At 34.5% G+C, this 13,176-nt stretch overlaps 1 protein-coding gene across 2 annotated transcripts in view; it reads right to left on the minus strand.

Moving 5' to 3' along the window:
• The window catches only part of Magi2 (membrane associated guanylate kinase, WW and PDZ domain containing 2), a 1,283,222-nt gene that overhangs the window by 298,719 nt on the left and 971,327 nt on the right, over positions 1-13,176 (minus strand). For both annotated transcript variants that reach the window (XM_076862515.2, XM_076862511.2), the window contains exon 7: positions 7,561-7,618. In XM_076862515.2, the coding sequence (XP_076718630.2) occupies positions 7,561-7,618 (58 nt within the window). The remainder of the gene's footprint in view (positions 1-7,560; positions 7,619-13,176) is intronic.

Consider the following 13,176-nt stretch of genomic DNA (forward strand, 5'->3'; position numbering starts at 1 on the left):
GAAGTTTTCCTTGCTCTAGTGCTACCCAGGGATAGTATAGCCTGACTATGTTACTGGCTAGCTTCCAGAAGTGCCTCAACAAGGGCCTGATTTAACATGATAGGTGCATAAAATGCTTAAAGACAAATAAAACAACAATGACAATGACAACAAAATGGCTATGTTATAATCATCTATGTTTATAAATATATTTGCAAAGAAAGACTGAAGCTAGAGCAATAATTCCCTTGCTTTTGATTACTGACTTTAGGAAAAAATATCTCAATTTATTAGAATTATAAAAACTATTTGTGAAAATGGCATTGATATAGAACTCTGACCTCAAAGCAAACAATTCCTTGTTATCTGCCAAGTTTTATCTGCACTTAAACCAACTTAAACCTCTGGGTGACTAAAACATTCTTTATTTAGGATCAGAAGATTTCCTAAGCAAGGTAGTATATGAGATGGAACAATTACTAATAAATGTATATTTAATTATAGGGTCAACTTTTCTTCCCTCCAGAATAAGTTATAGGTTTTTTTTCCAGTTGAAAAGATGCTTTGGGGTGGGGAAAGGTGATCAGGACACAGAGCGAAGATTGACTCTTATGAGAATGAGCCAGAAGTGGCCAGGAGTTTCCAGGCATGAAAGGTGACCTCTAACTTCATGGAAGGGGTGGATGAGTGGCGTCTAGATCTGGACAGGATGGTGGTGGTAAGCAGGGAGGTTGAACATGACACTTCACTTTGTTTGATAGCATTTTGGTATAGAAATGTTTGACGGTTGGCATGAAGAGTGAAAGGAAGCCAAAGGCCTCTCAACTGATCTGCAGTTGAGTGGTGATGTTAGGAAAGTAAATCAACAGACCGTTGAGATTTATATCACATGAGGGGCATATAGGAGGTACACAACAATAAACTATACACCATCAGAAAGGCTGATAGAGGCGAAGAACATGTATGTGGAGTTATGAGAGCCCCCAGCTTATTATGGGCATCTTGGGGACTCATGTCACAGATGGCCTGATTTCTTGTTTTCTCCAGGCTGAAAAAAATTGATGCCACAAACTATAAAATTGTCATGGGTCAGCTGGAGGGAAGTTTAAAGATAAATAAGTCATTAGGAAGGAAACAAGAAAAGCAAGCAAGAAAAGAAAATTCTCTGATTAGAGTTAGATAGTATATATACACACACACAAATAAACACACACACATACATGCCTATACATACATACACATTTTTACTGATTTGCTTGTCTAATAAATATAGGAAAATACTTTGTAAAGTCTAAAAACTGAGCAGGCTCATAATGTAAAATGTAGCTGCTCTATGGAGAGGCTTGTCTTTACTCTGCTTGGCATTAGCATAGCTTCAACCTAATAGGCCATGTGCCCTTAGAGAGTTATCCCACTCCTCAGAGATCTGGTTTCCTCATTTGTAAATGTGATGATTGTTATCTGGGATAATGGATATAAAAGCACATTAAAAGGTAAAATATTGCCTTACACATTACTATTTCTACTATTATGACCGCAAGTTCCCAACTAAGTTAAGATGACATACGCTCTAGATAATTATGACAATGTAACTTTCTTACAAATTATCCTGGAACCGCAAGTCCTTTGGGAGCCACAGAAGAAATTTCTGCAGTCCCAGTTTCATCAATTTTAACAGATTTATGGAATATCAGTGATTCTAAGGAAACACTCTTATTATTCAATGTGGCACATTCTAGCCACAAGAATAAGTTATAGGTTTTTTTCCAAATTGTTTCCATCAGAATTGGCCACTTTCTGTGGTATAACCATAAAAGTACTGGAACAGTTAATAATGCCCAAAGGAGAAGGCTCTTATATATATTCTCAGAAAATACAAGATTTAAAATAGCTAACACTTGCTATAAACCTGTGTTAAGTATTATATACCAATTCTAGAGTGAGACTGCCTAGGTTCAATTCTGTTGCTATTATATAGTACATATAAAAATATCTGCAACTCAGTTTTCTTATCCATAAATGGAGATAATAATACAGGCTCCATTTGGTTTCTGGAAGATTAAATCAGCTAGTACCTGTAAAGCACTTAGAATAACACTTGGTGCGTAATAAGTACACAGTGAATACCCTTCCTTCCCCACTGTTCTGTCTTCTTTATTCATTACTTCTTTATTCCCCTCTAGGTCTCCTCATTAGCTGTCTAGCCAAGATCTCACAACTGGGAAGCTACAAGGCTGACATATTGTTGCAGCCCATAGTTTTGACCCCTAAGTGGTAATAATTGATGTGTCCAAATGATGTTAAGATTTCGAGGCCACCTTTAGCACAGAATGTCACTGAGTGACTTCACCAACAATGTCCCCTCAGTAACATCTTCTTTTTACATAAATTTGCAAGTTGAGGAAAGGATTTCTTTGTTATGTTTATTTCTAACTAAAGGTGTTTTACATGTATGCTGACTTAAAAAAATTCTAAAGTTAGGAACACTTTTCTTGGAAAATTTAGAAAACTAGTGAAAGGCATGAAGAAGAGAAACATTCTTAGGATAGAATATTGAGTTAAAAATCTTCTCTAACCAATTTCCAACTTGCTACATCATGACCAATACTCACCATTAACCATGAAATAAATGTGATTTTCCTTTTAGATTAGAAGTTACAGTGAAGATATTTTGCTGTATTTTCTATACTTTCTGGAATTGCACATAAGTAATGTTTTATAGTAGCAGATGTGTGACATCATATGAAAAACTTGTAAAACCTTTACATGAAAATCACATCTGCCAGTCCCTGCTATCATTTTAGCTATAGCTCTATGGTCTGCTTCTCTTTCTGTGCCAGAGGAGGCAGCTTTGCATGAAAGCTGTCCCAGGAAATTGTGTCTTCTGGACTAGCTAGTTAAGCAAATTGTGTAACTGCCATTAAAACCAAAATGTACCCAGCAGACATAATTTCACAAAAGAGGAGAAAAAAACACATTTGTACAAAAGTCACAGCTGTTCAACTCTACATTTTGCACTTTTTGCATTCAATTTCTTTTCTTTCTTTATGAACAGTGACAGTTACATTTCTAGTTAGCAGCTTTAGGACTTCTTAATACATTGCGAAGTGCTGTACTACCATAGATCTGGTGTCCTTCAGGAAAAATTGGGCTAAGTTCTCTCTGCTGCTACATGAAGTAAAAACTTGGTTCATCTGCAGATGAAATAAGAGATGTTGAGTAGGCCCATTGTCCTCTAAAATCCAGAGTTGTGTGGCTGCACCTGCTGCTACAAACAAGTGTCCACATTCCTGTTTAGGTCCATATCATAAAGATTTCTCTTCTTTCAGGTCTTGCTCCCAGTGACCATCTTGCCCAGGTCTACTCTAAAGTATCCGAGATGGCCCTGGTGACCTATGATGCTGGGTCAGGAGCTCATCTCACAGGATGTGTGGGCAGCATGTCCTCCCACTGCTGGGCATCTGGTTTGGAACTGAACTAGTGGGGAAGGGATCAGTGAGGAGATGTTCTTGAAGGAGTCCTCATTCTTCCCCAGTGATAAATCTCAAAGGCTTTGTTGGACCATTATGATACATGCTGAATTTATGGGAGTTGTTTTGAGCCAGAATTTAGAATCTGAGCTTTGCAGCTAAACTGCCTGGGTCCGCATTTCATCTCTTTGTCTCAAAAATGTGTGATACTGTTTAAATTACTTCACTTTTTCAGCCAGTAACAATTTACTTTTTTTTTTTTTATCACTGCGGAAGATTAGAAATGTTGTAAAGATTATTGAGTACTCAGCCCAGCTCATGGCACATGCTAAGTACTCAATAATGTCAACTAGTGTGATGGGTTGATGAGCCAGTTTTTTCTGGCTCTCAAATATATTAAATCTATAGTCTTAAAAATCTTAAGAGGGAATTTGCATGGAACAGAATTATGACATAGTAAAGTCAATTACAGTGTTCAAAAGCTGTTCAATCCAGGGTTTTTTAGTTTCTAGCTGTGCAAACCTTTTCTCCGATTGATTGCTAGAATTCCTATCTGCCTGTCTGTGGCTGACAGGAAAATGTATGTTCATGTAGCTGTGCCAGAAGCACAACACTGATTTCAATCTGGCGTGCCTGGTTGATGACAGAGCCCATTTTGTAACTTCTGCTCCTGATTGTTGGTCTGTTTAAAGAGTGCCTGACTGCTAAGGTGGCCCTCTGGAGTTCATGCATATGGCTTATTTTCCTATTGGTAGGGAAGGTAAAATGCTTTTCATACCTTGTAAGCAGCACCTCCAATTCATAAAGGGCTATGTAATTAAATATTAAAAATAATAGCTCTTGGGACTGGGGTTGTGGCTCAGTGTTATAGTGCTTGCCTACCAGTGGGAAGGCCCACATAAAAAACAACAACAAACAAAATAAAGGTTAAATTCTTAAAAAAAATAGCTTTACAGAGAAACCACTGCCCATTGTCATTAATAGTGAATTGACATTTTCTTAACAACTAATTTACAATAAGATAAAATTGCTTTGTTAAATTAACTAAATATTAATTTTAAGATATTTAAGTGTATGATTCCTTAAGATGTTGCCATTAATATCATTACAATAATGAACAACAGAGCTGGAATTGTGGCTCAGTGGCAGAGCCCTTGCCTTGCAAATATGAAGCACTGGGTTCGATCCTCAGCACCACATCAAAATAAATAAATTAATTAAATAAAGGTATTGTGTCCATCGGCAACTAAAAAATAATTATAAAAAAGTAATGAACAACATCTGAAGGTAGGCAGTTTGTGTTTTATATTTTTGATATCTACACTGGAAAAGTTGATAGAGTGACTTATCTGGAGAAAAAACATTCAACATTTTTCTCTATAATAAAATATAAGAAACTTTGGTGACTTTTTTCCTTTAGCAAAAACCCTCTATGGGCTGAAAGTGATAACCTCTTTGTTTACAAATAAATTCATTTAACTTCCATAAGCAGAACTACTTAATCAATAGCTTGTGAAAAATAGTTTAATTGGGATGAGAATACACAATTTAAGCAAAACATGTCAGTATGTATATTCTAATTAAATTGTTTGTCAAATTGTCTTCATTGTGATGGAAAATATTCCTTTCTTCAAGTAATGCACACATTATATAGAATAAATTGAAGAATTTTATTTACCCTGATGAATTTTTCCAAAATGATATTTCTAAGAATACTAGAAAAAACATTCTATTTAATACCATAAAGTTTGAATTCTCTATCATTTGTCCCATTTTCTTCATGGCCTGACAATACATCTACTTACTGATATTGGTACAGTCTTTGGAATCCTGTACTGGGGATAAAGTCATGGCAGAAAGTAGAGCTGGGTGCAACCAGAAGGGAGAAGACTATTTTGACTCACTATAACCTGTATATATAACCTTATAATCACTTGAATTCTAAAATTATTAAATATGTCATTCTGATCTAATTATATAAGACATGACTGACTCCAGAATAATTTTCTAAATATAGCTATGATACATGGAAAATGAAGTGGAGAAATGTAAAGATACATATAAGCAAAAAATAAAAAATAAAGGCAACTATTCAAAACATAATTAGGATAAGAATAAATATTTTTAGGGTTATAGCCAACATCTACTTTAATAATTAGCTATCAGTGTTCTACCAGCTGCAGGTCTTTGGTTGAAGGACATATACCTCAAAGATCAAGAAGGTAGGAGATATAGGTTTCTGCTGTGTGATGTCTCACCCCTCTGACAGATGATCAGGATGGAGGAGAAAGGTTAAATACTGTTTCCATAATGGAAATTAGCTTGAGAGAAGCTGAAGACATGGAAAAACAATCTGGAATAAGACAGGGATCAACAAACTGTGATCCCAGAACAAATCAGGCCAGTTGCCTGCTTTTGTAAATAAAGTTTTATTGGAACATATCCTCACCCATGCATGTAAGTGTTACCTATGGTTGGTTTCAAGGTACTAAGGCAGAGTATAGCAGTTGTGAAAGAGGTTACACGGGCCCCTACAATATTTTCTATCTGAATCTTTATGGAGTTTGCCAACATCTGGATGAAGGAAAGGGTTTTAATTAAATGACTCCCAAGATAATGTATTAAAGGTGAGACCTGGTAGGTCACAAACCTCAGTTTTCTCTCCTTTCATGGAACTGTTTTGGATTTCAGATGTAATAGGCTTAGGAACAGTGCAGTGTGATTCAGTAAATTAATACAACAGTATTTATTAAATTAGTGTTGAATTTATTCGGGCACAGCAGCTCTATTGTTATTAAAATAATGTAAGTATATTAGTTGATTAGCAGTTTAGGGGGCCTGAAAGGCCTCATAGATATTTACAAATGATTCTCCTTTGTTTAGAGATATCTCTGTTGCATTTTTATCTTTTTTACCTATGGAGTGTCCAGGTGACATTAGACATTAGCTACCATATAAGAAGATTCCTTGTGGCAGATGAGTCAAATTCACCTCGAGGGTGAATTTGGAAATGATGGACTGTGGTGCCAAAATCGGGGCTTGTCTAAATGAAAATGGTGGGTCAGAGTATTCGAGACAAGTGCTCAGATGGGAGAGGCTCAAGGGCAGGGAGCACATAGGTCTTACTTCTTGGCACATTTTCAATGCAAAAAGAGCTTGATACCTAATAAAAGCTCAGTAATGTTTGACTGTTGTTACAAAAACAATTTAGTAAAAAAGCCATAATCTATAACCTTTGACCATCTAAATTATTACTGTTACACAGAACATGGTTAGCAAAAACAGAGTTGGATCTTGAAATAGAATGTGAGAAGAATCTTTTGTGTTCCAACCTCTGCCTTTCCTGGGCTGTTTATTTCCCATAAGGAAGATGCAGACTTTGCTACTCACCTAAATAACTTTAGGAACACAATAGATAGGAATAAAAATATTTTCTCTTTTAAAAGAGGATATTCTGGAAAAATAAATCCTAAATTTAACTTTTGAAAATTATGGATATTATTTGATTTTCCCAAGAAAAATATTTATCAATAATTTAGAACCTAATAGGTTCTTTACTTTGAAGAAAAGGATATGTAGATGGAGATAGTTTGTATTACATAAGGTAAGATTACTACAATGCATCTTCTATTAAGTAACATAAAGGTCCAGTCTACTGAAAGAACACTATTGACTTGAAATGGGGTTTTAAAAGAAAAAAAAAAAAGCCCAAATTTTATCTCTCAAATGGAAACTATGATGCAGTTAATTGGCTTTGAAACCCAGGTTAACAAAATATCTCTTTTGTACAACCAGCAAGCTCCCCAAATTTTGATTGCAAAATGAAAGGCATTAGTTTGATATCTTTAATTATCACTCATTTAGAGGACAGTGTGAAATACACTTTCTCAATTGGTGTTTTTTGACTCATGAGTCAAAGGAAAGGAATGAGAAATTAACCAGCTGGAGAAGCAAGAAACAGCAAGAGGTGCTGGTAGACTCTTTGTGGATACTTCAAAGTAAGATGAAAGGGAAATAAAGGGGCTGTTAGCCACACATGCTCAATAAATGAAATACTAACACAATTTCACAACATATTAATAACAAGTTAATATCACACTTAGAGACTTACTCAACATAATAAGTGCCATATATGGGATCATCGATCTTTTCCCAGCCATATGGAAGCTCTGAAAAATAAAAAGTTATATTTTTCAGTAAATAAAGTGCATTTCCTAATAAAAAGTAATATAATTTAATTGTTCATAAATTGCAGAAACGGTCTACTAAAGCAGACTAAAACATTCAGAATTAGTACCAAATTTCAGACACATATTGTGGAGACTATAAGAAGCACCAATTTGAAAATTGGCAGATAAAATACAGAGCTCTCTTCTCTGCAGATATATTGCTGGGTCTAGCTGTTTTTTCTATGCCAAGCAGTAGGATGGCACGTCATCATATTATCACCATCCAGTGAGACACAGAAGGCAAATCACTTTTCTGAAAGTGCAAACAGATTATTTATTTGTATTGTTAAAGGCACATTTCAGAATAAAGATTGTATTTTCAAAATATATTTCTGAGCATAGCAAATTGTTTCTGATGGCTGAAACAAAGACATTATAAATTCTCAATTGATATCCCACTATTCGAGACAGTTAGCTTGCTGTTCACTCCACATGGGTCATGATTTGAATGCTGCCAGCATGTTCTCTGGGGCATATTTTAAAAATAAAGTCTAAAATTGTAAATATACTTTCCTTGATAATATAGCTCACATTTCCTACTTTTCATGGTTCATTTTAATAGACACAAACATTGAAAATATCAACAGTACTATAAATGCTACTACATGCAAAACTGTGCTGTTTGAAAGCTAGGCTTTACTTCATGATACTGTTTTTCACATACACTGAGCCTGTATAATTAACTGACAAACATGAAGAATGTCATATTTTTCTTGATAGATATTAATTCACACATATATAATTTGAAAACTTAGATACACCGACATGATTAAGTAGTATATTTATAAGTGAAATTTAAAAGTTTTATTATTACCGTAATAACACATGTCACCATAGACAAAGCACAGTAATAGAAATTAGAATTACATGCAATCCTGCCATCCAGAGATAACTACTGTTCATATTTTTGTGAATATCTTTCAAATAGTTTTTTATGCAAATAATTTTGAAAGGGATATTATTTTTGTAGCCTGTATTTCTACTTCACAGAACATTGAGGGCATCTTTCAATGTGGATGAATGCTTGCTGCACAATATCACTTTTGTGTGCGACGTAGTAGTCTGTGATATGTCTAGGGTCTGTGTAATTCCACAGTCTTCTGGTATTGACCATTTGGGACTTTCTAGTTTTTGTCTGTGTGTATCATCTATGTCAGTCATGCTAAAACCTAAACTTCTTATTATTTTCCTAATAATTTAGTAGTGACAAATTCCAAGAGGTAGAATTTTGGATTAAAGAGTATATACCTTTTCATGGCTTTTGATATGCGTCGCCAGACTGCCAACTTCCCACTCACAAGAGTACAAATTTGTAGTCTCACTGAGTGTGTGTACAAATGATTTTTTTTCTCTGTAATATTAATTTTTGAATACAGATTCAGAATTCCTCATCCAAAACTTTTAGGGACATATGGGTTTTAGAATCCAGAATATTGTGTGATTTTAGTATTTTCACATGGTGCAACTGCTTTCTGTTCTGTAACATTCCAAGCAGAGTTGGACAAGAACCTTATAAATGAACATGTGAGTATTTCTACAGCTAACTATGTGATTCATTAAAAGTTATACCTTAAAAACCTGTAACACCAATGTAGAGTACCTAAAGAAGTCTTTCAGAATGATCATGGGAACAAACCTTTAACTGAGTATTGACAATGGTTTGGTTACTGATGAACTTTCCATGTCCTGCATCATTTTTCTCCTAATTACTCAGGATTTGAATTCCCTGTACTCTGACTCCAGAAATTCAGATAGTCTGTTTAACACATTATAAAAATAATTCATATTAAGGAGAATAACCATCTAATTGCTTTTCACCAAATCCCCTAAACTATGAACATTTGGCTAATAAAAATAATAAATTTAACTATATCTACTGAAGGCCTTTTCTAAGTGGCTAAAATGAAAGAACATATAAAAGATAGCAATTGACATTATGGATATTTGTTATGTATAGGGCTCAACACATGGATACAAACTTTTATAACAAGTTTAATGTTATCTCATAAATACAATATCATATGAAAATAATGTTAAATAGCATAAAGAGTAAAAGTCTAGTGTTGTTAACTTATGGATATAGTACTTTTTTTTTCTCTTTTCTTTGTGGCACTAGGAATCAAACCTAGGGTCTTTGTGTATGCTAGGCAAACTCTACCACTGAGCCATATCTCCATCCCATAGTACTGTTTCCTAATGTCAGCGTCATTAAGAATTTCATGATTAATTTTTAAAATTATCTTTTATGGGCTGGGGCTGTGGCTCAAGCATTAGTGCGCTCGCCTGGCATGCGCAGGGTGCTGGGTTCAATCCTCAACACCACATAAAAATAAAAATAAAGATATTGTGTCCACCTAAAACTAAAAAATAAATATTAAAAAATTATCTATTATGATATCCATTATTTCTTCATTTATTCCTCTATCTTTGGCTCTCATTTTTTTGAGTAAATTACTAGTTTTAAGCAAATTATAGCAGAAGTACAGAACTTTTTGATGATTTTTGCCAGATTTACAATGCCAAAGATACTTACTATATACTTTCTTATTTGCCATCATGAAATCCTCAGCAGAATTCAGGGGAGTCTGTTTTGCTTTTCATAAGATACCAGCATGTTTTGTCTGTCTATTTTCTTCCTATTTCCAAAGTAAACTATTAACTTCACATTAAATTAGAATTATATATTACAAACACTTGTACTTTAAGACCAACTTTTTTTTTTTTTTTAATTGGGACTGGGGATTGATTGAACTCAGGAGTACTTAATTGCTGAGCCACATCTCTAGCACTATTTTGTACTTTATTTAGAGACAGGGTCTCTTTGGCTTGCTTAGTGCCTTGCTTTTGCTGAGGCTAGCTTTGAACCTGAGATTCTCCTGTGTCAGTTTCTCGAGCCACTGGGATTACACATGTGTGCCACTGTGTCTGCTTTTAGTGGTTTTTGATTCACACTCTAAGACACAATGATACACTATAGCTCTAGTTTTCTATTATAAACAGCTTTTGTTTGTTTCAATTTAAATATTTTCAAGGATTGATAGGAGGATGTATCAATATATCCATAACAGACAAATATATTTGACAACTCATGTTCAAAAAGCTATGTGCACATACATATGAATGTGTATATATATAAGTGTTGGTGTATGTGCATATGTGTGTTTGTGTGTGTTCCCTTAATAAAGCAAGGAAGAAACTTAAAATTCATTTAACTGATCATAAAACTATACCTATTAATGGATTACTATGTGATGTTTCAGTACATGAATACTGTGTGCCACATCTCCTCAAATATTTATTAGGATAAAACCTTTCAAAATTCTTTCTTCTAATTTTAAAAAATGTACAGTACATAAATGTCCCCCTACTATGCAATAGCAAACTAGAACTTTTCACTCTTATGTAAGTGTAACTTGATACCCATTGATTGAGATTTTTTTTCGTTTCATTGTAAAGAAATATCTAGAATGCTAATAAAAACTTACAACATTGGCATGTCTTTCTTTGCTCATAAAAATGTAATATGATAAACTTTTTAAAATTATAAACTTAACAAAATGAAATGGTAAGAATTCATCATCTTCAACATGATGAAAAGTTAAGAATTAGCTATTACTGTGAAAAATATGTTTTTAAAAAAATTGAACTAGCTTCAAAAACCCACTGCTGCTTCTTTAAATTAAGCTAACAAATGAGACAATGAACTTCCATTATTGTACTATTTACCCAATCAGGGGAGCATGTAGCTTGGAGCTCTTGGGTCCTGGGTTATTTAGAATACTGTATTCAACAATACCTCACAAATCTGCAGATGATTAAGGTCACACTGATAAAAGAATAACATACACTGCACAACAGGGAAAAATAAACACTTGAGATCAGCAAGGTTAATGCTGCATTAAGGACTGTTTTAATTGGGATTTTCTTCAGGCCATGGAACCATGTAGCAAACTCAGTGATTAGATTTATCTACCCTGCGGAAGTCTGTGTAAATGTCTAGATTAATCTGTAGTCAGTCATATCAGCTTTGTAAAATGGGAATAGAATCAAAAGATTAAATGGGCATTCAGTTCTGCATGGATTTGGCCACAGCCACCATGCTTTATTTTTTATTAACCAAATTTTACTTCTATTTCATTTTTAGTTAGGTTCATTTTCATTACAGAAAAGCAGTTTTCAGGCATAAATGGGAAATTTGTAGAAATACAAATAGTATTCCTTATGAAAATGACACTTACATACTGGGCAGTATAGGAAGCCTAGAACTTGATATCGCAAGGTAGCTGGGAAAGATTCTTTTGTCTGTCTTTTTCACTATGTTCTCTGTATATCTTTGACTTTCTCACTCAATTCCTACCTACTGTGAATATTATTCCTTTGCATCTACTGATTGGCTATCTCTGCTTGTTTATCTTGCATGTCTTCAAATGGCCACTACCCTCCTTGCTCTGTTACTTTCTAACTTAATCACTACTATCATTACTTTGGTCTCTGTTTTCCAATTCTATATCCCATCTTCTCACAGAATTTATTGATCCAGTCATTTTCTTCAAAATAGATCCAAATTATTTAATCTCTTCAGTCAATGTGCTGGCTGCCCCCAGGGCAAGAGTTCACTAAGGCCAGGCCCAGGGACTAAGTTCCTCTGTTAGATGTAGAGTCACCCAGTCACACAAAGAGCTATGGATGAGAGGTACCACAAATATCTTTATTGTAAGAAAAATAGCTTTTAAGATAAAGAAAAAACATACTTTGATGGCATCAAAATAGTTACTCCTTACTCTTCTAAATGATCTAATGCTTCAAAAATAATATCTACAATAATAGATGATCCATGGTTAACAATGGTAAGAAAAAAATCAATATTCTTTTTTTTTAAATATTTTTTAGTTCTTGGCGGATACAACATCTTTGTTTGTATGTGGTGCTGAGGATCGAACCCGGGCCGCACTCATTCCAGGCAAGCGTGCTACCACTTGAGCCACATCCCCAGCCCTAAATATCAATATTCTGATATCACATGATGAAAAGAATACAATTCTACTTCTGTAGTGTTCTTGCCAAAAATAAGTAACTTCCTTTTCTTCATATGACAATCTAAAATAAAAGACTAGTACTCTTTCGAGGTGTCAAAGTCATTCAAGAGAAAGACAGACTGAAGAACTGTCAGAGTGGAGAACTATGGAGACATAACAACTAAATGTAGTTGGGATAATGGATTGGATCCTGGACCAGAAAAAGGAGGACTTTTCAAAAATTCAAATAAGATTTGTAGATTAGTTAATAGTTTATATAAATGCTAACTTTCTGACTTTAATAGAAGTGAACTTTTGCAATGCTAACATAAATATGACAGATGAATCTGAAATGGTGACAAGAAGTGGCAGCAGGATAGCTTGGCACAAGAAAGGGCATTTTCTGGTAATGACTCAGTAAGGGTCACATTTGGTCTAAGTGTGCAAGCTGCATTAGCAGGCCAAAGAATGATGAACCCAGGG

Source organism: Callospermophilus lateralis, chromosome 1 (assembly GCF_048772815.1).
Source record: "Callospermophilus lateralis isolate mCalLat2 chromosome 1, mCalLat2.hap1, whole genome shotgun sequence".
Classification (NCBI taxonomy): Eukaryota; Metazoa; Chordata; class Mammalia; order Rodentia; family Sciuridae; genus Callospermophilus; species Callospermophilus lateralis.